This window comes from Peromyscus leucopus, chromosome 23, assembly GCF_004664715.2.
Source record: "Peromyscus leucopus breed LL Stock chromosome 23, UCI_PerLeu_2.1, whole genome shotgun sequence".
Lineage (NCBI taxonomy): Eukaryota > Metazoa > Chordata > Mammalia > Rodentia > Cricetidae > Peromyscus > Peromyscus leucopus.
In genome coordinates, this window is record NC_051082.1 from 16,709,379 (window position 1) to 16,736,758 (window position 27,380).

Consider the following 27,380-nt stretch of genomic DNA (forward strand, 5'->3'; position numbering starts at 1 on the left):
ACAGAACTTGCTGTCTCTGGATGCCAGACAGGACCCTTGCAACGGGTCTCTTCCACCTGTGTGAACAGGGCTCTGGGGTGATAGTTGTCCCTCACTGGGGCCAACCTTTCAGGAAAAGTCCCTGGGTCACAGAAGTCTGCAATGCACCTCCTGCCCAAGATGCTACGAGGCTGGACAGGTCCCCGGGGGAACGGTCCACTTTCCTGTCCCAGTGGAGCCCTGTACATCCAGAGGCGCTAATGTCCCCGAAGACAGACAAACCCTATCTCGTCGGACAGTCACAAAGAAGGCACCCATGGTCAGGGCGGCAGCGAGCTTGGCTCTGAATTGGGCTTCCAGGGCCGCAGCATGTCTCCTGGTGTCAGCCTAGGAGCCGGCTGACTATGCAGCTAAGTATGTGGTCATCAGTCAGCGATGGGGGGCCAGCTCTTCTCAATGTCGGTGTGCATAGCCTTTGGGAGCCACTCACAGTACTCAGCCAGCAGGTCTGTGGGAAGAGGTGGCCAGGGTTAGAGTGCCAGGCCAGGGACTTGCTTGGTTGGACACACCACCATGGCCCATGGATGGTTAGGTCCTTCCACTGAGCAACATCCCCACCACCCCAGCCTGGTCACAACTCACATCTGGGGCTTTTCTTCCACGCAGCCAGCAGGGCATCACGGGAGTCTGCCTTCTCGGCCACAAGGGCTCTCAGTAGGCTCTCTGTCCTGGGTTGCAACCTGTGGACAGGGGCAGCTGACTAGACCCAGAGAGTGGATAGCTGGTGGGGACCTGTCACTCAGCCCTGAAAGCCTCTTGGAGCATGTAGGGTTCACCGGCACCCCTCCCTACTCATGTCCAACAGCCCCTTAGGGTACACAGATGTCCCTTATCACGAGGGTACACTGGACTAAGTTGGGCCCTACCACCAAGACTGGGGCCCATATAAGGAGGGGACACAGAAAAGAGGAAGAGGCAAGATTGGAATGATGTAGTCATTAGGAGAGAGACAGGTAGGGAGAGTCCTGGGGAGAGGTCAGGGGTCCCTGCATCTTTCAGATGGTGAAATGTGCTAGGCTCACTGGTAACTCCAGAATGAAGGAGGCTGCTAGAGTCGTCGCATCGCGACATACATGACTGACAGAGGAGCCTCTCTGGCACCGCCTGCCTTGACAGTTTCGGCATACACTGGTGTACCTGGCCCAAGTCTTCAGCATGGTGCTGGGGCTAGACAGCAGGCAGCTCTTGAATGAAACCAGCTTGCGGAAAACCTGGGGAGAGAGCCCGGGCCGGGTGAGTGGGACCTGCAGTTCATGACCCCTAGGAAACAGGCTGCAGGGAGCCTAAGCACCTACCTGTCCCTCCAGCAGAAACCGTGCAAAGTGTTTGTAGCGGTCAATGCCCTCAGGGAAGTCCACCTGGACGGCAGGGAGTGGCCAGCCCACGCGGTCTGGAGGATGGGAATATGTGATAAAGAGCCCATGTCACACCCATCCTCCCAAGCCCATCAGAGGAACAGGAGGGCTAGGGTGACATCCTCAGGCACATGTCCAAGAGCTGGACCACCAAGGAAGTGGCCCCAACTCACAGAACACACTAGCTCGGTGGCACAGCACCCGTCCTGACTCTGGACAGTAAGCAGGGGCTGGCTCCTCCAGGGGTGCATCGAACTGGCAATAGGAAGGCAGCAGGGACGGGATCCACTGGATTTCCACTGTGGAGACACCTGAGGCCAGGAGAGGGCAGTCAGGAGGTCTCCCATGCTCTCCCAGACAGACAGGGTGCTCCTCAGGGCCCACTGATATCACCCTGTGACTTGAGTCCGGGCCACCACGCAGTACCTTTCATGTACATTTTGGTAGTCTCCACAATTTCCTGGTAGACCACAAACTCAGGCAGTTCTCTGAAGAGCACAGAGCTGGGATGGATGAAGACAGGGTCATCTAGGAGAGGGGTCTGCAGAGAGAGGTGGATGGAGGCTCAGGTCAGAGAAAAGTCTGAGCTCTCTTGGCCTTTCAAGTCTAACCTTCAGGATCCAACCATCAAGCCAGAAAGTCAATGACCAGGTACTACCCAGGATACATTGCTCCTTGGCCATCAACAGAGCCGAAGCATGGGGCTGGGAAGAGGGCTGAACGAATAAAAACACTTGCCATGCAAGCCTGGTGACCTGCTGGATGTCTGCCTGTATATGTGTGCCCCCCACACGAAAATAAACAGAGGGCTAGGGCCTGGTGCGATGGCTCAGTGAATGAAGGCCCCTGACGCCAAGCTTGGGACTATGAGTTCATTCCCTGGGACCCACATAGTGGAAGGAGAAAACGGATTTCTGAAATCCTTTGATTTCCATATGTGCACCACAGCACCATACACACACACACACACACACACACACACACACACACACACACACACACACACACAAGCACGCACGCACGCACGCACAAAGTAAAACGCAATCTCCGTGTGGGGGCATAGCCCGGAACCCTAGCACTTGGGGGGCAGAGGCAGGAGGATCAACCGGTTTCAAAAACAGAAGGTGAGGCCCTGGTGTGGGCGGACCTCAGAAACACAGTGCTGGGGAAGGGGGGTAGCCCCAGCACACCAAGCACCTCCTGGAGAACTGCTTAGTACAGGAAAAGCCAGACCCTGGGCGCTGGGTGGAAAGAAGGCTCGGGTTTCTCTAGGGCAGAGAAAAGCGTCTCAGTTGACCGTGCTGATGCTTCCATGCTGAACACAGTAAAGTCAGGGGGTTGACTTTATGGTATAAGTGCATCTCTAGAAAGTAACCTTGAAGCTGAGGGGACACCCTCGCCCTCAACTAACAACAGCCCACTTGCTCTTTGCTGGGGCTCCCCCAGAGGTCCTGGGGCCCGTGTCCCACCTTGTAGGCATTCTTCCACTTGGGGTCTAGCAGATCCTCGTTCTGAACCCGGCGGGCCAGGTGGTCACCCAGGCCAGCTGCCATGATCTGCCGCAGGTAGGTCACCTGGCTCTCAGTAGGTGGCTGCATTTTGGGGTCCAGGAAGAGCCCAGCCTCAGGGCACACTGCGTTGACTGGGAAGAGGGTGAGAAAGATGTGTGTGAAGTAGAGGTCAGAGGAAGTCTGCCAGGCCTTCAGGAAATCACCCAACACCTGGGCCCTGCCCACATAGTGCTTGATTCTGAGGCACAGGTCAACAGTGGCTCAGCCCAGAGCCCTTCCAAGGCCACGGCCTAGATTCTTATGCTTGCAAAGCCCTGCCAAGGGACAGGCTCCCAGGTGGTAGGATAGTTACAGGAACCTCAGCCTTATCCGTCCCACCTGCTGAAAGGTACCTGCAGAGACCTGTGGCCCCACATGGCCACCTGTCATAAGTGTCAGGTGGTTGTCCACAATTTCAGGGTGTTGCCTCTGAGGATAAGGGTGCATAAGTATGACAGTGGACAGGATAGCAGGCCCCAGTGATGCCCTGCTACTGGGCAAGTGTGGGCCAGAGAACAGCCACTGGTCCAAGAAGCCTGGAGCTGCTAGAATAGCACTGAGTTTACAATTAGCCTTTGAGATGGAGAAATCTGTACAGATGCCATCTGAGCCCAGTGACCACCCTGTATCATAAGGTGGGGACACTCCTGGAGTCCTAGATGCTGTTGACAGGAGCCACCTGTGGCTAAGATGAGTATGAATCTTGCACCCACGAAGCCAGAATATGGGACATGTGGGAGGGAAGAAAGAGCCTGGCTGGAACAGGGAAGAGGATCGAGGGGTGTGGCCAAGGGGCAGAAGCCCGAGGGACAGCCTTCTGGGTGAGTGTGCAAGGGAGCCTGTCTAAGGGTACTTGGAGCTGACTTGGGGTTATGAGTCCATCTTAATGGGCAGGCGAATGAGCAAGTGTTGAGTCTCCATCACACCAAACTCAAGCATGGGCACGGTGGGGACCAGCGGTCTGCCCATGCTGTCGCCTAGGCCGTACCTGCGGTGGTCAGCTGGCCACGCAGACGCCGGATCTCTAGCATGGCCTTGTAGCGCAGTCCGTTAGCGTGGCAGAACTGGGGTGAGCAGCCGGCGTACTCACAGGCTCCCACAGCACCTGTGGGGCAGGGTAGGGTGTTCTCACTGGTTGGCTCCAACCCACTCCAAGCTGCCAATCACCATCCTTCATGCCCTAGAGGTGGCACCAACCCAGCAGCACCATGAGGTCCCCAAGCTTCAGAGACGCCCCTTGCCCGGCCCAGGTCCTCTTCATCTGGGCCACCCGGGCTCGACGGCCCTTCAGCTCTGCAAGCTCCTCTTCACTGGCGGCTGGTCTGTAAACACACACACATGGCCCACTGGGCTTCAGCCCACTGTCCTCAGAGGCCCTCTGACCATCGGCGTCTCCAGACCCTCCCGCTTCACCCTTTCTTTCAGATCTAGCAGCTCGGGCTCTCCAGGCCATCAATGAATATCAAAGAGGGCACGGAGGGCTCCGAGGGACCAGGCCGTCACCGACCCACCTGTCCAGCTCCTCGAAGAGTTCCCGCACAGTCATGGCAGCCACAATGGCGATGGTGTAGGGCAGGCAGCCGTGCTGCTGGCTCAGTGCTAGCATCTTGGCATAGCGGGGTGCCACTGGAGCGATATGAGTTCCGACAATGTCTAACTAATCAGCCGCTCTACAACATTGAAAAGTAATGGGCGTGTGTGTACGAGTAATTTGGTACAAAGTACCTCGTGAGAGACCCAGCCTCAATTTTTTGTTTCGGTGTTAGTGTGACCAAAATTTTCAGTGAAACCTATCTGTGTAAACAGAATTCATTCTATACAGAGTTACAAAGAGGCAGGTTTCGCAGCGCAAGAGTGAAGTCCACAAGTCAGAGGTACATCATTGCGGGTGTGAAGGTCTCTCGAATTTAGACGAGTTCTCGCTCTTGGAGTGATTCTCAAGCCCTCTACACCTGCATTATGACTGATGCCTTCTCACTTCTCTTATTTCACTGATTGGCACATAACATAGGCCCACGAGGCTGAGAGCATGAGCTCCAACAAGCTTCCGCGTCGTGAGGGAGACGCACTAGAGCTATTCTTGCGCACTGACGAGCTGGTCTGAGCAGGGAGGTGTGTAGGTGTGCCCACAGCGGAGAGACTCATGGATTGGACTGGTGGCCTCTCGACGAGATTGCATCACTGGAATAGAATAGGGGAAGAGGAGTGCGGTGATCAAGGCGGAACGCAGAGGCTAATCAAGGCTGGCCGCCCCTATCGAGATCAAGACACACGCACTGAGTCACAGGTTACTCAGGGTGAGGTGCTCCAACATAAATCACTTATCCCTCTCTATGCTAACATAGGTAATTCACCAAGGCAAAATATAAACGAGGGATCTAGCCTCACTTACACTGACGTGGACATACAAAAAGTTGGTAGCTCATCTAAGTAGGACTACGCATAATGCTTGTAAATCATTTTATTAACATAAACTTAGATCATTACAATTACAAGGTGCACAATTCTCTAATAGTTGAGTAACAATAAATTATATAGCTTAAGAGTCTTATAATTTCTCTTGTGGCGCCGCGGGTGCACTAAACCACATTTCACATGTACGACTTAATAAATAACGCGCGAGGATTAAGATCCAAAACTCACTCTCACATTTTAACAAATCTATGCTCATTTAAAACAATAATTAGAAAAACAGCCTTTGACATATGGTAATGCTGGAAACGCTTAAATCGCACTTTGATACTATAACCATTGAACACGGGAGGATAAATGTTTCACGCTCACAGAAGGTATGGCATCGGTCGCGAATTTTGACTGGAGTTGGTGAGAATAGGACACGCTAGCACACGATCTGCGGTAGGGATATTCTTTTTAACACTCTGACTTGTTATCAGCTAATGAGTAGAGCAAAGAATACATATAAAAAATTTGTTACTCAGGGAGGAATTGCGAGCATGCACGTATCTTCTAAAGGGTATCAGAGGTTGTACACTTTAGAGACACTTGCAATTCTCAGCAGGACACACAGGGACATGATCCAGAAATGGCAACGGTTCAGTGTAGGGCACGAATGAGCTTCGTCACAGGTTATGGTACTCAGTGAGTGGTGGTACATTGCTCAATTTTAGTTTTAAGCACGACCAGGCAGGGCCACGGAGAGTCTCCAAAACTATTCGTCCCAATAACAACGTGAACCGACCTTTATGTAATGACATGACACAGCGAGGGAGGGCACCTGTCTCCAAACGAGCATGGACGTGATCTCTAGCGAGGAGACTGGGAGAGTCCCGAGAGCGCTTGGCGGTTCTATCGTGAGTGAGGCAGCTCAGGCCACACACACAGACGACCTCTTATCATTGCGATAGCACGAACAGCCCAGACAGTGGTCAGACTACTATAGGATAGAGAGAGTGATGTGGAAAATGATCAGCGAGTCATCTAGCAGACACACGCGAATACTCAACCATTGTTCTTACTAGGCTGGGATGACTTCAGGGAACACAGATGGGCGATATTTATCTCTCTTGCGTCCACGGCCTCTTTTCATCAACAGGTCTGTTTACTATTCATGGCGCGAGCTTATAAAGGATGGTTCAGGACACCGACTTTCCACATTAACTAGGAGGCCACGCCTGCACACATCCTAGGAGAAGCATATTGGACGCCTTTGTGTATTGTCACGTACCATGTTGCACGTGCAGTGCTCTGGCATGTATTCTCAGGTACGTTGCTCACCCACTAAGCCCATCCTGGCTTTCTTCATAGGTATAGCAGGACCCGCGATATCCAGATACTCAGGGATCCGTCGTTCTCCAATTCAACACGACAACTCGGGCTGCAGAGTGCATACCACACTCAATTCAAGGGCGGTAACCAAATTACAAAAATGCCCATATTCCCAGGCCACAGGATTTATTGCACCTGTCATTGCCTCTTTGACTTTATTTGTTGGGAGGGCGTTAGTTCACTTTCAATTCTTCATGATGGGACTGTTGCCACTCCTCTTTGCTGCCGGTGAATCATTGTATTTGCCAATGGGTTATGGATGGCTGGGCTAGGAGAGATATACAGGAGGACATACGGCAAGGAACTGGTAGTTTCTTTATGCTACTATACTCGTATTCTCTCACACATTGGTTTTCCTTGATAATGTGTTCAGGGTCTCTAGGACAGGGCTTTGGTAGCAGTGCCCCAAACGTAACACATCTAAGCACTCTCATTTCTCTCCAAGACCAATTTGTGATAGATTTTATCCGTGGTGTTCAGTTGTATATCGTACAACTATTATGACCACAATTGGCAATTTGCTATAGACACATCTTTTAAACATGAAATCTGTGTAAAATCGGGTTGCCACACAAAGTGCGTCTGGTGGAGGATTCCTCTCATATTCACCCATTGCCTTTTGGTTCACACTTTCCAGTAGTGGGTGTCGTTCCACATTATGAGATACAACAGAAGACATACGGGAGGCTAAGGGGTCTTTTATGGGTGGCAATTACAGCCTGAGTAAACGTCTCTTCTACTAATTCAGCTTGCTCACCTTTGCGAAACTACGCTTCTATGTGCGTGTTCCTGAGTGGAAGGGGACACAAATAGAGAAACTTCCCACGGAATTAGTTCTTCGGTTTCTGGTATACTACCTCTCACAGGGAAAGGCGACACAGACATCCAAGGGCATAATATCCACAGTCAGAGAACAACAACACGCATATGCCGGCGAAAATGCACAACCATTAGAGCATACTAGTAGGTAACAATTGGCTTGCATTCCATAATGATATATGCCGTCTGTCCCCAGGGCACCGTTTTTCTGACTAAAGCCTTGGGGACACCACTTTCCTTTGGGTTTCCTCTGGCTCAGGCGCAAGGGCTTGGGGGGATGACAGGACGGGGAAGGAGAAGGGAGGTTTACTTGGCAACACCTAACCTTCTCAATGTTGAGCGAAGTTTACCATCTGCAGCGATTCATCATGGGTCACTTTCCACTCGCGATATACATTCTCTGGGTTTTCCCCCCAAGCGCTGAGCGTTGCGGAGTGTACGAATCTCTTCACGACCGTCGTGAGATCGCGCCGGGATGACCATGGCACACACCAGTTCAGGTGGTGATACATAAACTCAGCTGAGGAATTGACATAGACTGGCCTCTTAGAGGCTGCCAGGCGGTGAGTTACGAGCTAGCTGTTGCTCTTGGTGATACAAAGGTTAAGTTACCACACATGGGCCTACGCCTGCTACTGCATTGCGCCCGCACTAAACTATGAGGGGATGAGTTCCTTGCCTTCCAGGCGCTCACACTTAGCAGTTACTGGGCTGCACCTTTCCCACTATGCTATCCCATTAAATAGCCTCTCAATTGATACTGAGGGATCTCGCTCCTCTTTTGTGGGATGTTCTTCTTAGTCAAATCTATCTAGCTTGTTTCTACATGACTTCCTCGTTTAAAGCTACAAATTTTTCTGGGAGCGCTTTAGGGAGGCCACGGAAGGACACAGGGCAGAGACAGCACAGTTTCTACACAGACGGCCTAAATGGCTCTCTACGGGTAGGAGAGGAGTCTGAGTCACAGGGGTACTTGACCGTAATGATAAGGGCATCGAGGACCCAGCTCTCGACTCTTCGGACTCACGCACAATAGCCCGAGGACACAGGCCCTATCATGCAACGCACACAGCTATTCGAAAACACACACACTCGCACCGAACATCGCGAAGTAGGGAAAGAGGTCTATTTTTACCCACTACGAGAGAATAGGTCACGCAGAGCGTAGCCACATGTTGCTCTGCAAGGAGGTCCATTAAGAGGTTTCAGCGACCCAGAGCCTAGGGCATGGAGCACACACAGCAGGCTCTCTCCATGAGCTATGGCAGTGGACACTCTCCAGCAGCAACACTTTCACCACGAAATGTTTCCACACCCCCATTGCGTAGAGGTCAGAGAGATAGGTTGGGGGACGTAGGAGTACCTCGCAGGTTCGTGTACATTTTTCGGGGTTGATGGCGTCATTTGCGCGGTTGTATTATTCGGTTCTCAGTTAAAGTTAAGCGGTTAAGCCATTACGGATGGCTGGGCATCCAGCCCCACGCTAGGCTGGGTCCTCATATAGAGGTTGCATTAGACTTCCTACACACGCATCCAGACACATCCAGGTCATCCAAACACAGGGCAGTGGCGGAGTTATTACCCACACGGAAAAGGCCAAGGAGGTTGTCCACTGTAGTAGTCTATGGGTATTTGCGATTATTCACAATTTTAACAGCAGAATTCTTCAGATCACAGCTAACCACAGCCGAGTTAAGAGCACCATTGAGGGAATTCACAATAGGAGCAAAGCTGAGCTGGCGTATAGATTGGTACTTCGGACACCAGAAGATATTTCGAGATTGAGACACCGTGAAAACCTGAGAATATCACGGCGTCTGAGGATCGGGTATTCACAGCTAGGGACCTCTTTCGCACATACATACTCTAGGATACACTCGCCCTCAGCATTCCTTAACCTATCCAAGCTCCTCACAGCATCAAATACTCAATGTCTTTTCATGCCACAAAAGTTCACACACTGGCATGGACCACTCTACAGGCACCGAGCATGGGAGGTGTGTCCCCACAAAAGGAAGGGGCACTGACTCACGCGCCTAGGTCTCGCTTACACGCACTATCGAAAGCGTCACGCACAAAGCGGCATTGACTCCTTGACTAGTGGCGCTTGGTTAGCGGACCACCGAATCTTCGAGTAAAAGCGCTTCATCGGCATGTTATGCGCGCGAAAGATGGAAAGGGCAGGCATCGACGCTGTAGAGAAACCTGAGAGAGGAAGGACAGGAGTTTGTAGTGTTTCAGCTTGGTAGCAACCAGTTCCAGAGGGTCATTAATATTTCGTACTCTTAGGTCATCACTACAAGGAGGACAGTGGCAAGGGCAGGGCTTGCTATTATCACAAGCACAGACAGGGGAGCCAGTAACAGAGAATGTGCGAGCCGTCATTGATGTGCACTATACATTGCCCGGGCTTCTGTCCGGGACACCGGTGCATCAACGACCGCAAGAGGATGTTTGCCTTTTACTGGCCTCTTCCATGGTGTGCCTTAGCCTGTTTTCTTATAGAACCGGAACTGCCAAGTCAAGGCATAGCACCACGGGCCTCACGGATAATGGAAGGTTGGCTCCCGGTCCGGAAATTGACATGAGACCTCAGGGTGCATTATACGTAAGAAGAGAGATGAACGGATATATGACAGCGGCTCTTGCCTGCAGCTCACTGCATGGCTTTTGGAGGACATATGCTTGTTCTTTTCTTAAACTCGTATTGCTCCACACCTAGGCTACCACAGACTATGACCATTATCTTTGATTGAGCTTGAGGTGTCGAGAGTGGTGGAGATGAGTTATAAGGATGTTCCCCAAACTAGCCACTCACCAGAGGACAACGCCTCGTATACAAAAAGAGGTTGTAGAGGGCCACGACATTTCTAAAAGCCATAGACCGTCTCTGGCCTTCACAGAACTCGCTCGAGAGGCATACTTGTTTTATTCCACCATTGGAGGGAGGGTGAAGACCTTTTGGGGGAAGGGGTGGGCGGGCAAGAGAACAATTTCAGGTGAAAACCCGAGACAGCCAGGTGGGGACAAAGAGCACTTGCTGTCCACCAAGCTCAACCACTTCCATTACTCACGATCTATTATACACGACACATACATTCTTGACTTGAGTGCTGCATCCTCTTTAAACGACCATTCAGCCAACAGGGGTGTGGGAAGTTTTTAGTTGCTACAAGAGTAGAAATACAAATTGTCGAGCAGAGAAGGCCTTCAGGGCAAGCTCTTGCAAAGGCCTCGGGCTTCACAGTCCGCTGCCAGCTCTGGCGCGATCACACAGAATAGCAAAATACTCATATTAATCAAAGTGTTACACTGTGAATGATCTGTCATCTATTATTGCTGACACCTAGGGCTTGCAGTACACGCTGGGAGGATTCTCCACATCAAGTCTATAAGAGATAAGGCAGGGCGGATTAATCACATTGAGGGCCATCGGTGAATATTGGAGCAGGGCCGGTGTGAAGAGACGCTATATGCTTATGTGGCATGCCTTACCACGAGCATCTGCGGGTTCCCACAAAGCATGAGAGACGAACTATAGGAGTGTCTAGCAGGTGGCTGGGACAGTGAGGCTCCGATAGTGGGCGGATGAGGGAACCCTACGTAATGCTTGCTCACTAACGATTACACACCAGCACGAGAAACCTATCGGTATTGGAGCAGGGCCAGACTTACCACCGCCATGCCCCTCAGCATTCGCAGAGCGAGACTTGATTTTTCGTCTCAGCATTGCAAAGGCCCACACCCAAAAAGGGCAGCCCACACACGTTATTTCTGATCTGTGTGGTTGGTGGACTTTAACGTGGCGCTCGAGACTATTTTGGTGTCTTGCTCCAATGAATTGTACTGTGTGGCGTCGACACCTTCAATAGAACTATTTATCCTGGGGTCACGTCAGGGAGACAAGAGAACAAACACGCTCCTTCGGGCCCCACGTGTGGTTGTTGGAAGAGGTGAGAATATCAAGATTACCAGGACAAGTGGCGCTCATAGCTTATGGTATGGAAAGAGGAACCGCTTTCTCTTGGGGACACAGGAAATCCATAGGGCAATACACCAGCCTATGCTGGGGTTCTGGCGAAGCACTCTGTGAACCACTACGCATGTGTCGGATTGCACGTAGGATCTAAGTAGATCCAACGATCTGCGTGATGCGTGGACCATGAGAGAACGAACATCGAGGTTCCATGAGCTAGAACATACACACGCTCTATTAGACTACCCAGGCACACGCTGGATGGCAGCGCATACGCCTCACACTGATTTGGAGCAGGATAGGTGCTTAAGGGGTCGAGTGCGTGCGGAGAAAAGCGGCCAGCTGAAGTGGAATGGAGTCGTTGGTGTAGACCCTTTTAACGCGGGCCACTTTTTGAGCGCCAGTAGTTCAGCCTAGTATTTAGTGCATACCTCGAGGATGGATCACGCATTGCTTCGAGTACACATGAAGTAATAAGCTGCCACGGCACCTATCTTCTTGTGGCTGTCGAGCTTATTACCTGCGAGAGGATCAGCTTGTGATTGTGGTGTTCTTGTGGTTTCTTGAGATTCGTTCCAGGAGTCGTGGACTCAAGATACCTTCTTTTCTCTCAGATTCCAGGGACCCAAGGATGTGCGCCTTCTTGATTTTATTAGTCTCAGTTAATGGAGACGTTACTACGTCAGTAACACGCATTTTGTCTGAGATTAACACGAAACAGGTGTAGTGTCTCCTCTCGCTTTTAGATGGTGACTTGTGCCACGACCACAGCACGTTACCTTTACGAGCTTTTTTATGTGTGGTCCCATCGAAGTTTCAACACCAGACCAAGATGGAGTGTACTCCTCACTCGAACTGTCTCGCATACAGCCCAGGGTCTCCCACATCTACCGCAGGCGTTTACGTTTACTGATGACTATTCTTTGTATTCTTCTGCTGATTCTCTTGTCTCAACACACAGCAGTGCGACCATCGCCTCTGCAGCACAGAGAACATTTGTCTCAGGTGATTCTGGCAAGCCTGAGGGAGGACATTGTTTCAACACCACGGGCAGGGGCAACCTGGGTGTGAACACAGTACAGCAATTCTCGCTCCTGAGCATAGAGGCAGCGAACCATAAACGAGCATATGACACGGAGTTCTACTAGTCGGCGAGGGAGACCCAGCAATAATTCTCCCAGGGCAGCAATCCTATTCGCCTCTTCACCATTTATGAGACCATATTACCATGAGTTGGGATAGGAGGTTTACAGAGCCTGACGGTCTTTCGAATTCTCACACGTGTCCACAGCTGGCTGGACCAATAAAGAGCCTCAGCATCAATTTCCCCTAGAATCATAGGTATTCCGAGTATGTATCGTGTACTCTCCGTTTGTCGGATAGGCGAAGTCTCTTCGTGTGTGCGCATGGTTCCACCGCACCTAGAGCATTTGCTGGAGCCCCCACCATTTGGGTTGAGCCAGTGTTATCTCGAGAACCATTAAAACAATGCGACACCTATTCTGGCGGCATAAGACATCTTATAGTTGGACCATAGAACAACCTATATCATTGCCAATCTCAAGAGAAAGAGACCAGGCATCAAAAATATAATAACCCAGGCCAACTTTTGAGAAAGGTACATCTTAGCCCTTAAAAAGTTAGCGGGATAATAATGAGCTCACTGCGCACGAGTATTTTTTCTGCATATATTGACTCACTAATCCGTAAGTCATCTGAGGGCCTGATTCCTCAGAGCGCTAGAGGGCGACGATCTTCTTATCATGTTTGATACGGACTACAAGGGACGCAGCCAGGATCTTATTCAACGAGTTGATAAAGCCATCGTCCAGTATCCAGAGAGCTCGAGATTCTACGAACTAATTACTGCAAACGAGGGAGGGAAAACACTCCGCTTGGTCTAGAAAACTCGCTAACAAAATAAAGAGAATTCATAAAATTTAAAAAAGGAAATAAAAATGTGTTAGTAAAAAGTGTTAGGGCTCTATTAGGAATTTAATTCTCCCATGTTGTGTCAACAGGCATCTGGGAGGTACTGTTCAATTAGAGGGGCAGGAGATAGTATGAGTGAAACTTACCTGTTCAGTCAGTTGAAAGAAAAGTTGAGAGACTTAGACGCACTGCGCTTAACCAGCTCACGAGGCGAAGGAGTGCTTCAGGAGGAGGCGGCTGGTCAGGAAAGAGGTTTGTGCTCAATTACTTTGAGAGTATTTCTTAAATGATATTAAGGTATATCACATAATATTGAGAATTAATGTTATATAAATTAAAAGTAAAGATCATACTACGGGCATTTGTTATTCAATCGATTCCAAAACTTTACAACAAGACATTACCTAGGACAGAGGAGAGCCATACAATTCGGAGGAGTCAAGCACTTACTTGAAGGTAAGCAGATCTGCTTGTGGGCAGCGCGGGGAGTGTGGGAATCTTTGTGGGGTCTTCAACAATGTGGACTAGAGGAGCTGTCTGTGAGATCAGAGGACAGCACAGCCCAGCCTACCTCTGACACTCTTGTCTTACATCCATCCTTCTTACCCACACGATGGGATACTCGTTCAGTCCCTTGCCTCATGACCTGGTGAAGCCTTCAGTAGCACCCCCACTCTGATCGATCCTTAAATCGCTTTGCAACATATAGCTTGCAGTCAGCCCTTTATTCGTGGGGATCCACGTGAACGCAGGATGATCGGCGTCGACAATTGTACAGCACCTCGAGGCTAGTTGAGATTGTTAAAAGACAGCACTAGACTTCGGCACGAAGGCGTGTCGTACACGAGGAGGTTGAACACAGTTTGTGATATCAGCAAGAATTCCCTGGAGAACTGTGACACAGACAGAGGTTTAGTAAACCTGTGTCACACTCAGACGTAACAGTCTCTTAGATTCTTTTACACACATTAAGCAACTGGTCGTCGCGCGCACTCTTCCAATGGACATGATACCGCTTTACTAAAATACACACGCTCATCGCTTTCTCCAGACCTTTTCTGTAGCAGCCATATTTAACTGTCTACTATACAGGATCTCCTATGAAGGACAAGAGTATCTCAAAGAACAGCAGCAGGAATGATTTCCACCAGCTCGCTCGACGGAGCCACTGTGATCGCACTCTGCATCCTCTTCTCTATGAATAGTGAGGGACGCACTTCCTTCTGGAGAAGTTGTCACCTTACTAACTGCTGGTTCAGTGTGGCTCTATCTTACTGTGTAAGTGATACACGCCGCAGGATCGAGCACAACAGTCCTTAACCCTTACCGCACAATGCTTAGGGGCCAGAACATATCATTTGTGTTCTTATTTGGAGATTTGATACATGTGGGTATTATGGATGGATACAACACTAATATTCCTTCTTATATCTGGCATGCCCAACAGCCTTGCGTATCTGACATTTACAAAATTTTAGTGTGATGACAATATGGCAAAACAGTAGAATGCCATGGCCAGGAGTACACGATACATGCCTGCCTCTCCCTCCGGGACTTTCTGAACCTTCCGGGCATTTCCCTTTTTCTGCGATTCCTTTTCCCTCTTCCGGCCTATCTGGCAAAGGGGAGAAGGGGTGAAGGGACTTCCGGGTGGCCTAATGCGGGGCAGCTGGCAGTTACCCCTGCCACCCACAGCAGAGCTGCTGCAATGATGAGCGTATTATTCCAGGGGCACGAAAGTACAGGCGCTCCTCAAGGACAGCGAGGTGGGGGCCGACATCCCAACCAGGGCACCAGTCGCCAGGCCCAGGGGGAGGGGTGGAGCGCTTTGACGAGGACCACGGGCCGGTTACCTTGTGGCTGGGAGCAACGGGTGGGGAAGGCCTTCCTGAGGCGGCGGCAGAGTGCGTGCACCTCGGCCTGTCCTGTGAGGAACACCAGGATGCCGCCTGCAGAGAGAACCCAGCCCGTCACTTGGCAAACTTATCCTTGCAAGGCGTGCCTGCTGAGAGGCTGGGAGAACCAGGAGCCAGGGAAACAGGTACTGGGTAGGAGGGAGCCAACTACCCTAGACCAGCAGAACGGTGAGGGACACCTGACAGACTGCCACACAACAGACTCTGAGGGACAGAGGCCGTCCATGCTTGCCTTTTGCTTTGTTTTGTTTTTTGTTTTTTTGAGACAGGGTTTCTCTGTGTAACAGGCTGTCCTGGAACTTGTTTTATAGACCAGGCTGTCTTTGAACTCACAGAGATCCACCTGCCTCTGCTCCAGAGGGCTGGGATGAAAGGCGCGCGCCACCACTGCCCAGTATGCTTGCCCTTTTTGAGAGGAAGCTTCCACACTCCCACTTCCGCCTTAGGGGTGTGTGTGTGTGTGTGTGTGTGTGTGTGTATGGGGGGAGCAGGAGCCCTGGGGCTTGGGGACAGTCACCATGCCACTGTGGTTTGACCGTGCCCTGTGCTGTCGGAGGGATGGAAGGCAACCCCGAGTCCTCAGTGAGGGAGGGGTCTGCCAGTCCCATCAGGCCTCACCTGCAGGCAACATCCGGTGGATCTTGCAGACCTTCCGGAAGCACTCGTTACTGTAATCATCCAATGGGGTCCGCTTGTTGAAATGCACCGTCACAGGAAACTGCCTGGATTCGACCTGTGACAGGGCCACAAAGATACAGGAATGTGCGGCTCGGGGCTTCCTCTCCATGTCCACCTCTGAACCGACCCCTAAGACTGCCGGTTCTCACAACATATCAAGGTCAGGTGGAAGCCAGCAGGGGCTTACCCAGATCTTACCTTGATGACTGGGGGAGGTGTGGTGAAGAGCCGCTGGTTCTGGGTGAAGTCCTCTACCCGAAGTGTGGCAGACATGATGAGCAGCTTAAGGGGCAGGTGCCTCTGTGGAAGAGTTTGGTGACTCAGGCACCGCGCAGACTGTGCACGTGGAATTATGGGCCACTTGGCCCCGTGGTTACATATAACCAGCAACTGCACTCCTCAGGTTGCCCCCAGGAGAAACAAACACAGTCACAGGGAGCCTGTCCACTGGGGTTCTGCAGGTGACACAGGCCGGAGCCCTGAACATGAAGCCAGCTAAAGGGGCCATGGCGGGATTCCACCCTTATGAGACAGTCAAATGAAGGATGGGGTCAGCACTGGGATGGATGGGGGAAGAGCTCAGCCGTGGGAGCCAGAGTTTCTTTCTGGAGGGACATAAAATATTCTAGAACTGGCTGGATGCAGAGACAGGTGGATGTCTCTGAGCTGGGAACTCCCATCCTGCTTATAGTCACTTTCACTCTCAATCCACATTTTGGGGAGACTGTCACTGGCCTTAGGCCTCCGTGGTACTCACTGCCTGCGTCTATCTACCTCTAGTTCACAGATCCTGAATTTGCCTCCTGCCTGCCACCCTGGCCGAAGGCTGACTCCAGGAGGGCAGGAATGGTAGATCACCCTTTCCTGGTCACTGTCCATCCCCAGTGCCTTTAATGTGGCTGGGTACATGGCACTCTCAGAACACGCACCTCTCCACTGAGCTGGTCTGCTGAAGGACAGAAACAGGGCCGCTCAACAGGTTCCCTTGAGATAGCATGTCCCCAAAGCCGGTCCCTCACACTCACTTTCTGAGCACAGGGCTGGAAAGAGGAGCAAGCTTGGGGAGGGAGGAGTAGCCCGAGGAGCAGAGGGCTCAACCCAGCAGCCCCATGAACCAACAGAGCCTGAAGCTCTGAGGGTACCCTTTAGCTGGCTCCAGCGTGGCCTTCCTAGCCTTAGCCTCTTGCCTGAGCCTCTTGGATGTGAAGAGGTCACTCAGCACACATGACATTGGATCAGGCCTGTGAGTCAGTCGAGGCAGCACAGAATGAAACAGCCTGGCACTGGCACTGGCTGTGTCTTCTGGGACCCCTCCCAGCCAAGCCCCTGGCAAGGTGGCATTAGTCTGCCCCCCCTGTGTACTCTCCACAAACCTTGGTTCGGAGAGCCACAATGCGGGACAGGAGGCCGAGAAGGATGTCTGTGTAGACGCTCCGCTCATGGGCTTCATCGATGATCACAACCTTGTATTTCAGCAGCAGGAAGTCCTGAGGGATGGGAAAACTACATCAGAGTGCTACCAAACCCCCATAATCACGGGCACTGAACCACATAACCAAATCCCTGATTATTTCCACTCCCTCAGAAACCCCTAGAGGCCCATGGGAGAAGCAGCTGGGCATCCTGAGTGCCCGCAGCCACTGTGCATGGCCAGAAACCCAGCTGCTACAGCCCACTGCAAATTCTCCTTTTTCTCCTCATTTTTAAAAAAAGTTTCCCATTGTAGGGTGGGGTGGTGCACGCCTTTAATGCCAGCACTCGGGAGGCAGAGGCGGGTGGATCTCTGAGTTCAAGGCCAGCCTGGTCTACAGAGAGAGTTCCAGGACAGCCAGGGCTACACAGCAAAACCCTGTCTCAAAAAATAAATAAATTCCTGTCTTTCTCTACCTTACTTTCTTTTGACAGGTTAGCTATCCCAGGTTAGCTTTGAACTATGTGACCAAGAATGACTTTGAACTTCTAATTCTCCTGCCTCTAGCTCCTAAGTTATCAGTTCTCAACCTGTGGGTCATGACCCCTTTGGGTGGAATGACCCTATCATAGGAGTCACCTAAGACCATCTGAAAACACAGAGATATTTACATTACAGTTCATAACAGAAGCAAGTTTACAGTTGTGAGGTAGCAACTAACTAATCTTACAGTTAGGGGTCACCACAACAAGAGGAACTGTATTAAAGGGTCGCAAGGTTAGGAAGGCTGAGGCCCGCTGTCTGAAGTGCTGGGATGACAGGTGTTTTTTTTCTGTGGTGCCAGGGCTCGAACCCAGGGCTTCGTGCTCGCTAGGCAAGCTCTGTACCAACTGAGCCCCATCCCCAGTCCCTCTAGCAAAAGTGAGTACGCAGAGGAACATCGCTCACTCGCCCCATGCCCTCTCTGCCCACGCTGGTCCTGTGCCCTCTGTTACTGACAACTTCTGCAACGATTCTATGAGGCACCGGCACACTGAGCAATAACGGAAGCTCCGAGAACGGACCCGCTCAACATCACACATATGGAGGCACAGTGGTGATGACGCCAGGTGACACTCTGCTCCACCCCTGCGTGTCCTGGGTGAGACCGGAGAGGCGACCTACCTTCTGGATCTCTTTGAGCAGCACACCGTCCGTCATGAACTTGATCTTCGTGTCTTCTGTCACGTTCCCTTCGTAGCGGATCTGGTAGGAGACAACCCTGTGGGGAGAAGATTCACCTCAGGCTAGTGACGTCTCCAGAGCTGCAGGCGGCTTTGGCTACACGGTCCCTTCCAGGGAGACGGGAGGACCCTCCCCAGACATGCTCGTCCCAAGCTCTGATTTCTGGGGCCAGAGACGAGGGCAAGATTGGGTGATAGGCAGAGTCACGTCACCAGACACACTGTAGGTCCGGGACAGAGCACGGCAGAGCTCACTGGGAGCCGAGCGGGTCTTCACTCCCAGAGCCCACACTGACAAGATGGTAGAGGGCTGGGCACAGCTGGCAGCTGCTGACCAAGGCCCTAAGGTATCTGGGTTCCTTGTTGTCTCTATTTGTGGACAGGTAACCATTTTACAAGAAGAAGTTAAAAGTTTAGGGTTGGGGGAGGAAGCTTGGGGGCAGAGAGGCTGCCTAGAACACGTAGGCCCTAAATTCCATTCCTGGCACCACAGTGTCAAGAAATGTAAATCGCTGGCAGAGGGTTTTCCAGTCAGAATTCTGGGTTTACGTGGCCTTATACCACTGGCTCACGAGCTGGTGGCCCATGTTCACGGCCAGGGTCCTACAGATACACTGCCCCTTGACAAGTGCTGGGTGGCCACCAGGTCCCTGCTCCACAGCCCCTGCCTCAGCAGGTTACGAGGGCTCTGCCGGACCATCCCTGGGGCAAGGCAAAAATGACTCCCACCTGCACCCTCCTTCCAGCAAGACTGCAAAGAGCCCCTACACCACCACCACCTCCCCCCCAGGAATCAGGGCCTCACCGCTGTGACAGGTTCATCTCCTTGGCCACCCGCTGGGACATGGCCACGGCAGCAACTCGGCGGGGTTCTGTGACGCCGATGATGCTGTCCTCGCTGGGGAAGAAGACACATTAGCCATGCCTGTCTGTCTGGAGTCACCCACACTCCAGGGTCTCTAGTCACTGAAGAGGAGACCCACAGCACAGGGTACAAACACCGCCCAGGGTCAGCACAGAACAGCCACACAACAGCCAGGAGGCCGCCCACACTTCACAGCACTGATGGAGACCCAGCAGGACCTGGTACATGGCTGGGCCACGTCTCTAAGGGACACTGTGAGGATGAGGAAGTTCATTGCTGCGTGGCATTCCTGAACAGATGCGGTACATGTGTGACCCGCGAAATCCAGAGGAAGCCTGAGTTCAGATAACAAGCACGACACACACTCTGTGATGCTGACGGAGTGGAGGTCCAGCTGAAGGGAATACTAGAACTCCGCATCACCTTGGCAACTTTTCTGCCAAGTGCATTAACTTCGTAGTGAGTTGAGGTCGGTGGCGGGGTACAGAAAACCACACGGAGTGTACAGAACCCGGCAAGAAAAGATTCCACGTGCACAGACTGCATAATGCACTTGTGAGAGGATTCCCCTCAGCTTGGGTGGCTCACCCGGACCGCACTCTTAAAGGAGTCTGGCCCTCTGACCATCTACACACTAACCCCTCTGCTCGATGCCATGTGCCAAGGGGACACGCCACAGTGGTGAGTGTGAGTTACTGAGAGCAGTGACCTGACACACAGTGGTCCTAAGAGGCTCACGGGGTGCCACAGTAACACTAGGAAACACATTACTCCATGTGCCCAACACTGTGGTGCTTCAGTCACTGAAGCCACGTGGCCACTGAGTTTAGCGTCACCACCCCCATTTCACAGGCGACAACGGGCCCGGAGAGGCTGGCGATCTGTCTCAAGTCACGCGGCAGAGCCAGGATCGTGTCTACTGGAGCCCAGGCCCTCAGCGGTTTCTGGAACCTAAGTGTCCACTGTCCCCAGGGAGTAGAGGGACATCCCTGGCCCAGCCCCACCTGCTGTAGCCTGCTTCGTAGAGAAACTGGGGCACCTGTGTCGTCTTCCCGCTGCCGGTCTCGCCACACACAATGACGATGGGGTGCTCCGCCACCGCCTCCATGATGGCTTGCTCTTCAGCTAGGATCGGGAGTTTGAGCCGCTCTTCCTGGGGGAGAAGTCAGAACTAGAGGGAGGGGCTGCAGAGCAGCAGGTGAGAGGGTACCCCACTCACACTCAGGTCCTGCACGGTGCAGTGTCTAAAACGGACAGCCAGGGGCCAAAGACATGGCTGGGTGGTTAAGAGCACTGGCTGCTCTTGCAGAGGACCTGGGTTCGATTTTCGGCAATCCCTTGGCAGCTCACAACCACCATCTATAAGTCCAGTCCCAGGGGAGCCAATGCCCTCAAATGACCTCTGCAGGGACATATGTGGTGTACATACATACAAGCACACAAAACATATAAAATAAAATTTAAAAATTGTCTTTTAATCAATTAAAATAGCCTGTTGTTGGTTGAGCATGCATCTCTCTCTTTTTTTTTTGAGACAGGGTTTCTCTGCGTAGCTTTGGAGCCTGTCCTGGAATTCACTCTGTAGACCAGGCTGGCCTAAAACTCACATCTTTAATCCTAGCACTCAGGAGGCAGAGGCAGGCGGATCTCTGTGAGTTCGAGGCCAGCCTGGTCTACAGAGCGAGTTCCAGGACGGTCAGAGTTATCACATAGAGAAACCCTGTCTCGAACGCCCCCCACAATAAAAAATTAAATAAATTAAAAAATAAAAGGCAGAGCTAGCTGGTACGGAATGGCTGGGGAGAAGCAACAGCCTGGGCCCTAGAAACACTGCTCTACCCGGAGCCCCACACGGCAGGCATGACCATGTCCCCGTTCCTAGAAGTAGACGGAGGCTCCTCTCCACCAAGATATCCCACCACCCCGTGTCTCTACCCACAATGAGAAGAACACACCTGTATTTCAGGGGCGCGGTTCACAGGGATGAAGACGGCAGGCTTGGCCAGGGGTGGAGGTGGAGCAGAGGCTGGCGACTTTGAAGGTGCGGAGGCCGCAGACGGAGGGGGCGCAGGGGTGGGGGCAGGGCTCTGGGCCCCAGGAGGAGCTGGTGGCAGACGTGCTGCGTGTGTCTCTGTGCTGCCCCCAGGGTGGCCAGCTGTGGCCTCGTCAGACTCCGAATCCCCTGAAGACTCGGATCCTTCCTCTGGTGACGAAGACCTGCGGCGCTTCCGGTGGGCCCCACCAAGGCTACTGACTTTCTCCTGGCCTTGGGTTGCTGGCTGGTCAGGCTTCCTCCTGGGAGAGCAGGCTTCAGTCAGGGACCTCAGGACGTCTGACATGGCTAGGGTCAGAGGCCACACTCCATCGACCCCAGGCCCTTTGCTCAGGCCCTTCCCACTCTGAGACACACTCCTGCAGGTTGTCACACTCGCGTGTCTGCTCAGTCACCTACCAAGGAGACTGTGTGTCACTGGGCTCAGTCCCAAGGGCCAGTCCCTTTCCTAAATGCTCCCCTGTCTCTGCCTTACCTTGTGGCTCAGTTTGCTGGTGCAGCGTATTTGAGTATTTGACTAACGCATACTCGCGTCTTCCAAAGAGGTGGGAGTATTTTGCTCCTTGTTGTACCTCAGGTCCCGTGAGGCTAGGGCAGTGCACACTCAACCAACAGCAGTGCTCTGAACAGAGCAGCTGTGGGGTGCTGTGGATACAGCTCAGGATGCCGTGAATGTGTTGCTCTGATCGATTCATAAATAAAACGCTGATTGGCCAGTAGCCAGGCAGGAAGTACAGTATAGGTGGGACAGGAGAGAGGAGAATTCTGGGAAGTGGAAGGCTGAGTCAGGAGATGCTGCCAGCCGCCACCGCCATGAGAAGTAAGATGTAAAGTACCAGTAAGCCACAAGCCACATGGCAACTTATAGATGAATAGAAATGGGTTAATTTAAGATATAAGAACTAGATAGCAAGAAGCCTGCCGCGGCCGTACAGTTTATAAGTAATATAAGTCTCTGTGTATTTACTTGGGTCTGAGTGGCTGCGGGCCCCAGCGGGACTGGAGAAAACTCCAGCTACAGTGGTGTGTGTGTGTGTGTGTGTGTGTGTGTGTGTGTGTGTGTGTGTGTATGTGTGATTTATGCATGCATGTTGGTCTGGGGTGTGCTGCCCTGCAGGAATGCCAGCTTGGGGTAGCCCCCTGGTTGTATTGGTCAAGCATAGGTGGGAAGTGGGCTTTTCATGTGAAGCCTCTGAATTCTTGATGTCACCTGTGCAGAGCTGAGCAGTGACCACAGAGCACCTCAAGAGAACCTCATGGGAAGTGGGGCCTTTGAGGTACAGGATCAAGGTCATGACTGGTGAGAAAATATGACCTACTTGGGACACATAAGATGCCAGGCAGGTGCACAGCCTTTGCCAGAGGAGCATTCAGTATGTACAACCCTCCACCCACCCCCACCCACCCATGCAAGGCGCCAGGAGCTGTGAGCCCTCTCAGGCTCCGTGACTCACTCTTTGGTGTGATACATGCGGTCCCCGGTGCCCAGCTTGGCCGTGGTGTAGAAGAGACTCATTTCGGCCTCCGACACTTGGACTTCGCTCAGCTTCTGGAGCAGTTCGGCTCGCTGGGAAAGGCGCAAGCACATCAGCTACCAGGCAGCTACTGACCGCCAACTGGGTCCCAGGCCTCATCCTGGGAGGAGGCCGGGCTTGAAGGGGGTCCAGGCCTCATCCTGGGAGGAGGCCGGGCTTGAAGAGGGTCTCAGCTTAGTTAATGCTGGACTCTAAACTATATGGCAGGATGTCACCCCACAGCTATGAGGTCTTCAGGACAGACAGGTTAGCTCTGCCTTCAGCCTTACAAAACCCAGGGTCAGGGGACACAGCTCTGGAGCAGCGTGTGATATGACCACTGGGCTGTTCCTATGCCCAGCAACCGGACTGAATAAAGCACGGCACCCCTTGCTGACCTGGAGACAGACATGATCACTCATTTGGCCAGTCCCTAGACTACCCACATGGCTGCATAACTCCTTTCACTACGTGTGAGCTGTGGCAGTTTTGGCTTCACTGACTTTGACACTGTACGTTTTATACACACACCTCTTCATGGAAACGTCACAATTTTTAAATCAGGCCAGCATGCTCAGAGCCTCGGGTGTCACACGTAGCTAGTGGCTATAGTGTCATTATACGGACACAAAACACTCCCCTCCTTTCAGGAAAGTTCTACAAGACATCTTGGCCGCAGAGAGTACATGGAGGGAGAGAGACGCCCTAGCCCCATGATCTGGCGAGTTGGGGCAGACCGGCCACGGCGAGGCGTACCTGGCTCTTCTTCTCCTTCTGTTCTAAGACTTTCTCTAGCACCTTCCTCTCCTTCTTCGTCAGCGGCTTCCTCTGCTTTTTGGATGGGGGCGGGGCCTTGGCCTTCTTCTTCTTCTTCCCGGTAGCACTAGTGCATTGCTGGCATCCACTCCTTTCAACACGTCCTTGTCTGAAACGACAGCCTGTGTCACTGGGGTGCAGGGGGTCACGGAGCGTCCTCGATGCTCAGTCACGACAAGGACCAAGTTAGGCCACCCCCTCCTGCAGGTGGTCTGCATCACCTGTGAATCTCTGAGTCTGCCTGTCACAACTGTTATCTTTACCAAGCTATGACGTTCTACAGAGGCTGAGGGATGTGGTTCAGGTGGCAGGGAACCTGGCTAGCATGCTCAGAACCCCGGGTTCCGACTCCAGTACCACATAAAACCAAGCATGGTGGCACACCTCTGAAATCACTTGACAGGGGAAGGCAAGATGACCAGTCCAGTCACCCCTGACTATACAGGCTAGCCTGGGATACTTGAGACCCTAAAGTGTGCTCAGAACTAGGCTACTGAGCTGTGGGCTGTGCCACATCTACTTTTAAATTAAGAGCCAGGGGGTGTATGATTCCACTGAGGAAAAGTTAGGTCCCATTTCATAGATATGAAAACAAAGGCCCAGGTATGAGGTGACTGGACCCAAACCTTAACAACCACAGCAGACCTCATACTTCCAGATTCTTCTCTGATGTCCTTTCCTACAAACTCACCACCTTCCTGGTCCAACCAAGGGATCAAAGAGCACCCTCGGGAGGCTTCCTCCAACAGATGGTGGAGTTCCATCTGGGGACATGTTTAGTCTCAGGAGCCTGGAAGACATACTTGAGTCTACTGGATTGCTTTTCAGCTCACTCTCCTCCTAGGCCAGCCTGACCCTGGTGGCCATGTCCTCTAGTACTCCAACCAACGTCCCTGTCCTCCCTTCTGGACCTCAGGCAGCATCTGAGATGGAGGTAAGTCCTTCTCACAAGCTCCAAGTCAGGACCCTCCTCCCAGAGCTCCTTCACAGCTGGACTCTTCATATTGAGCCAGATCAGACTTAAATAAATACCATCTATACACAAAATTGTTTATGCCCCCTGAACTTGCCTGCCTCGAGCAGCTGAATCAAGAGCTGCTGGGTTTCCTTCTACTCTGAGCCCCCAAGCATTCGCATCCAAAACTGAGCTTATGTGGCTCCCCTGAACAGCCCACACCTGCCTTCGCCAACAACCTGGCCAATGCCCATTCTGGGACTCATTCTTGTCACCTCTGTCCTTGGGCACAGGCCCAGGCAATCAGCAAATCTAGCCAGCTCTCCTTTAGAATACACCGAATTCCAACACCATCTCCCTGGTCCAAGCATCCATGCCAGCCTCCTACCCCATCATCCTCCAAGCTGTAATGCTTTTCTGTAATGCCACCACTAACACGCCACTGTCACACATTACCCTACACTCTTCTGCTCTGCTCCCTTAGCTCCCCACTTCCTCCGTTTTAGAGGTCGGGGATTGACATGGGATCCTGCTTTGTACCCCTACCTGGCCTGGCTCATGCTACAAAGCCCAGCTGGCCTCAGATTCACATCACTCCTGCTTCAGCCTCCTTAGTGCCAGGTTTATAGGTCTATTTCTCACAGACACAGTCTTTTGTTTGTCAAGACAGGGTCTTACTGTGTAACCCAGGCTGGTCTCAAACTTGTAGGCATCTTCCTGCCTCAACCTCCCCTCTCTTTAAAGTCTCAATCATCTCCCCACAACCCACAGATCCCGATGTCCCCTAGTCTCTGGGTTTCCTCCTTCATCTCCTCCCAGGCCTCCTCAAAGACCTGACATCACTCTTTCCATGGGAGGCCTTCCCCAGCACACCACCCACTCCCATCTTCGGCTCTCTCTCTAGTATCTACCTGCATGCTTGCCATAGCCTATGCATTTTTACCGTGTCTCTCTGCCCCTCTGTGCCCGTCTGATCCGGGTAAGCATGCTTGCCTGGAGTGACAGGGATTTTTATCGCTACTCCCGGAGCCCAGAACGGTGTTCCCGCTGCTCACAAGTGCCCCAGCACCCAAGCATTGCCAGCAGCCTGGCGCACGGCTCACAGGTCTGGGCTGAAACACACATTTACGAGTCTCTGGCAAGGAGATGATTATGGAAGGCCTGGGAAAGGATGCAAAGACCTCATCTGCGCACCAAACTCCCGGCAGCGTCCCCACTTCGCAGTACAAGACAGGCTGTCACGCCCCCCTGCTCGGGTCACGTGGAACCCGGCTCCCACTCCAGCGACCCTCCCGGTCCCCGGCTCCTCACCCTCGAGCTCCAGCCGCACAGGGGGCGGCTCGGGGCCCTTGGCGGGCCGCGTTTCCGCCTGCAGCCGCCCCTTCACGTTGTAGCGGCGGCGCAGCTTCCCCATGGCGCCTCCGCCACGCGCGCGCTCGGCTCCCTCCGCGAAGCTCACCGAGCGCCGGCGCCAACGCGCGAGACTTCCGGGTTGCGCACGCGCAAGGGCGGAAGCTCAGCGGCGGAGGGGCGGGACTAGAGTCCCGACCATCCGGAAAGGGAGGCCGTAGCGGAAGAGGCGGGGCGCGCTCTGCCTGTGGGCGGGGCCTGCTTCATAAGGGGGCCGGGCTTAGACGTGCCTGAGGATCCTGAGGTTCTTACCAAGCTGTCCTGCAGGGTGGAACCTGAGGACTTTTGAACTGCATAATAATATTAACTGGGGATTGAAGAGGTGGCTTTGCGGTTAAGAGCAGTGGCTGCTCTTGAAGAACACCCGGGGTCGATTCCCAGCACCCTTAAGGCAGTTCACAACAACCTGGAACTTTCCAGGTGACCCGACGCCGTCTTCTGGCCTCCGTGGGAACTGCACTCATGTGCACACACACTCAAACATGTAAAAATAAAATAAATCACCAGCACGTACCTTTAATCCCAGCCAGCACTCAGACGTGAGTTCAAGACCCTCCTGGTCTACATATATATCTACATAGTAAATTCCAAAACAGCCATAGCTACATAGTGAGACCTTGCCTCTAAAATGGGGGACAAGGGGACGATCAGGGGTTAAGAGCACTTATTGCTCTTGCGGAGGACCTAGGTTCAGTTCCCAGCACCCGCGTTCTTTCTTTCTTTTTTTTTGGTTTTTCGAGACAGGGTTTCTCTGCGTAGTTTTGGTGCCTGTTCTAGATCTTGCTCTGTAGACCAGGCTGGCCTCGAACTCTCAGAGATCTGCCTGGCTCTGCCTCCCGAGTGCTAGAATTAAAGGCGTGTGCCCCACTGCCCGGCCAACATCCACATTCTTAATTCCAGTGACCTCTTACTAGATACACGTGTGGTGTACATGCATGACATGCAAGCAAAGTACTCACGCATAAATCGTTAGTATTAATTTGACTAAACGTGTAAAATATAACTCTACCCCTAGTAAAACGTCTCCTCTCTTGTTTTGTTCATCTGTGTTTTCTGATATTCCCACAGGTGAGGTGTATTAA

The 27,380-nt window shown here is 52.4% G+C and overlaps 1 protein-coding gene across 1 annotated transcript; it reads right to left on the reverse strand.

The window, feature by feature from the left end:
• Window positions 1-102: 102 nt before the first annotated feature.
• Dhx37 (DEAH-box helicase 37) lies at window positions 103-26,377 on the reverse strand. Its single transcript, XM_028894299.2, is given in 23 exon segments — window positions 103-487; window positions 622-719; window positions 1,177-1,250; window positions 1,335-1,429; window positions 1,568-1,705; window positions 1,821-1,935; window positions 2,864-3,036; window positions 3,933-4,049; window positions 4,142-4,266; window positions 4,456-4,570; window positions 5,033-5,125; window positions 15,218-15,406; window positions 15,992-16,106; window positions 16,250-16,351; window positions 17,425-17,538; window positions 18,627-18,723; window positions 19,491-19,583; window positions 20,555-20,703; window positions 21,506-21,845; window positions 23,058-23,170; window positions 23,874-23,989; window positions 23,992-24,042; window positions 26,200-26,377. Coding segments are annotated over 23 exon segments (2,808 nt in total). The 5' UTR covers window positions 26,303-26,377; the 3' UTR covers window positions 103-404.
• Between the last annotated feature and the right edge of the window lie 1,003 nt (window positions 26,378-27,380).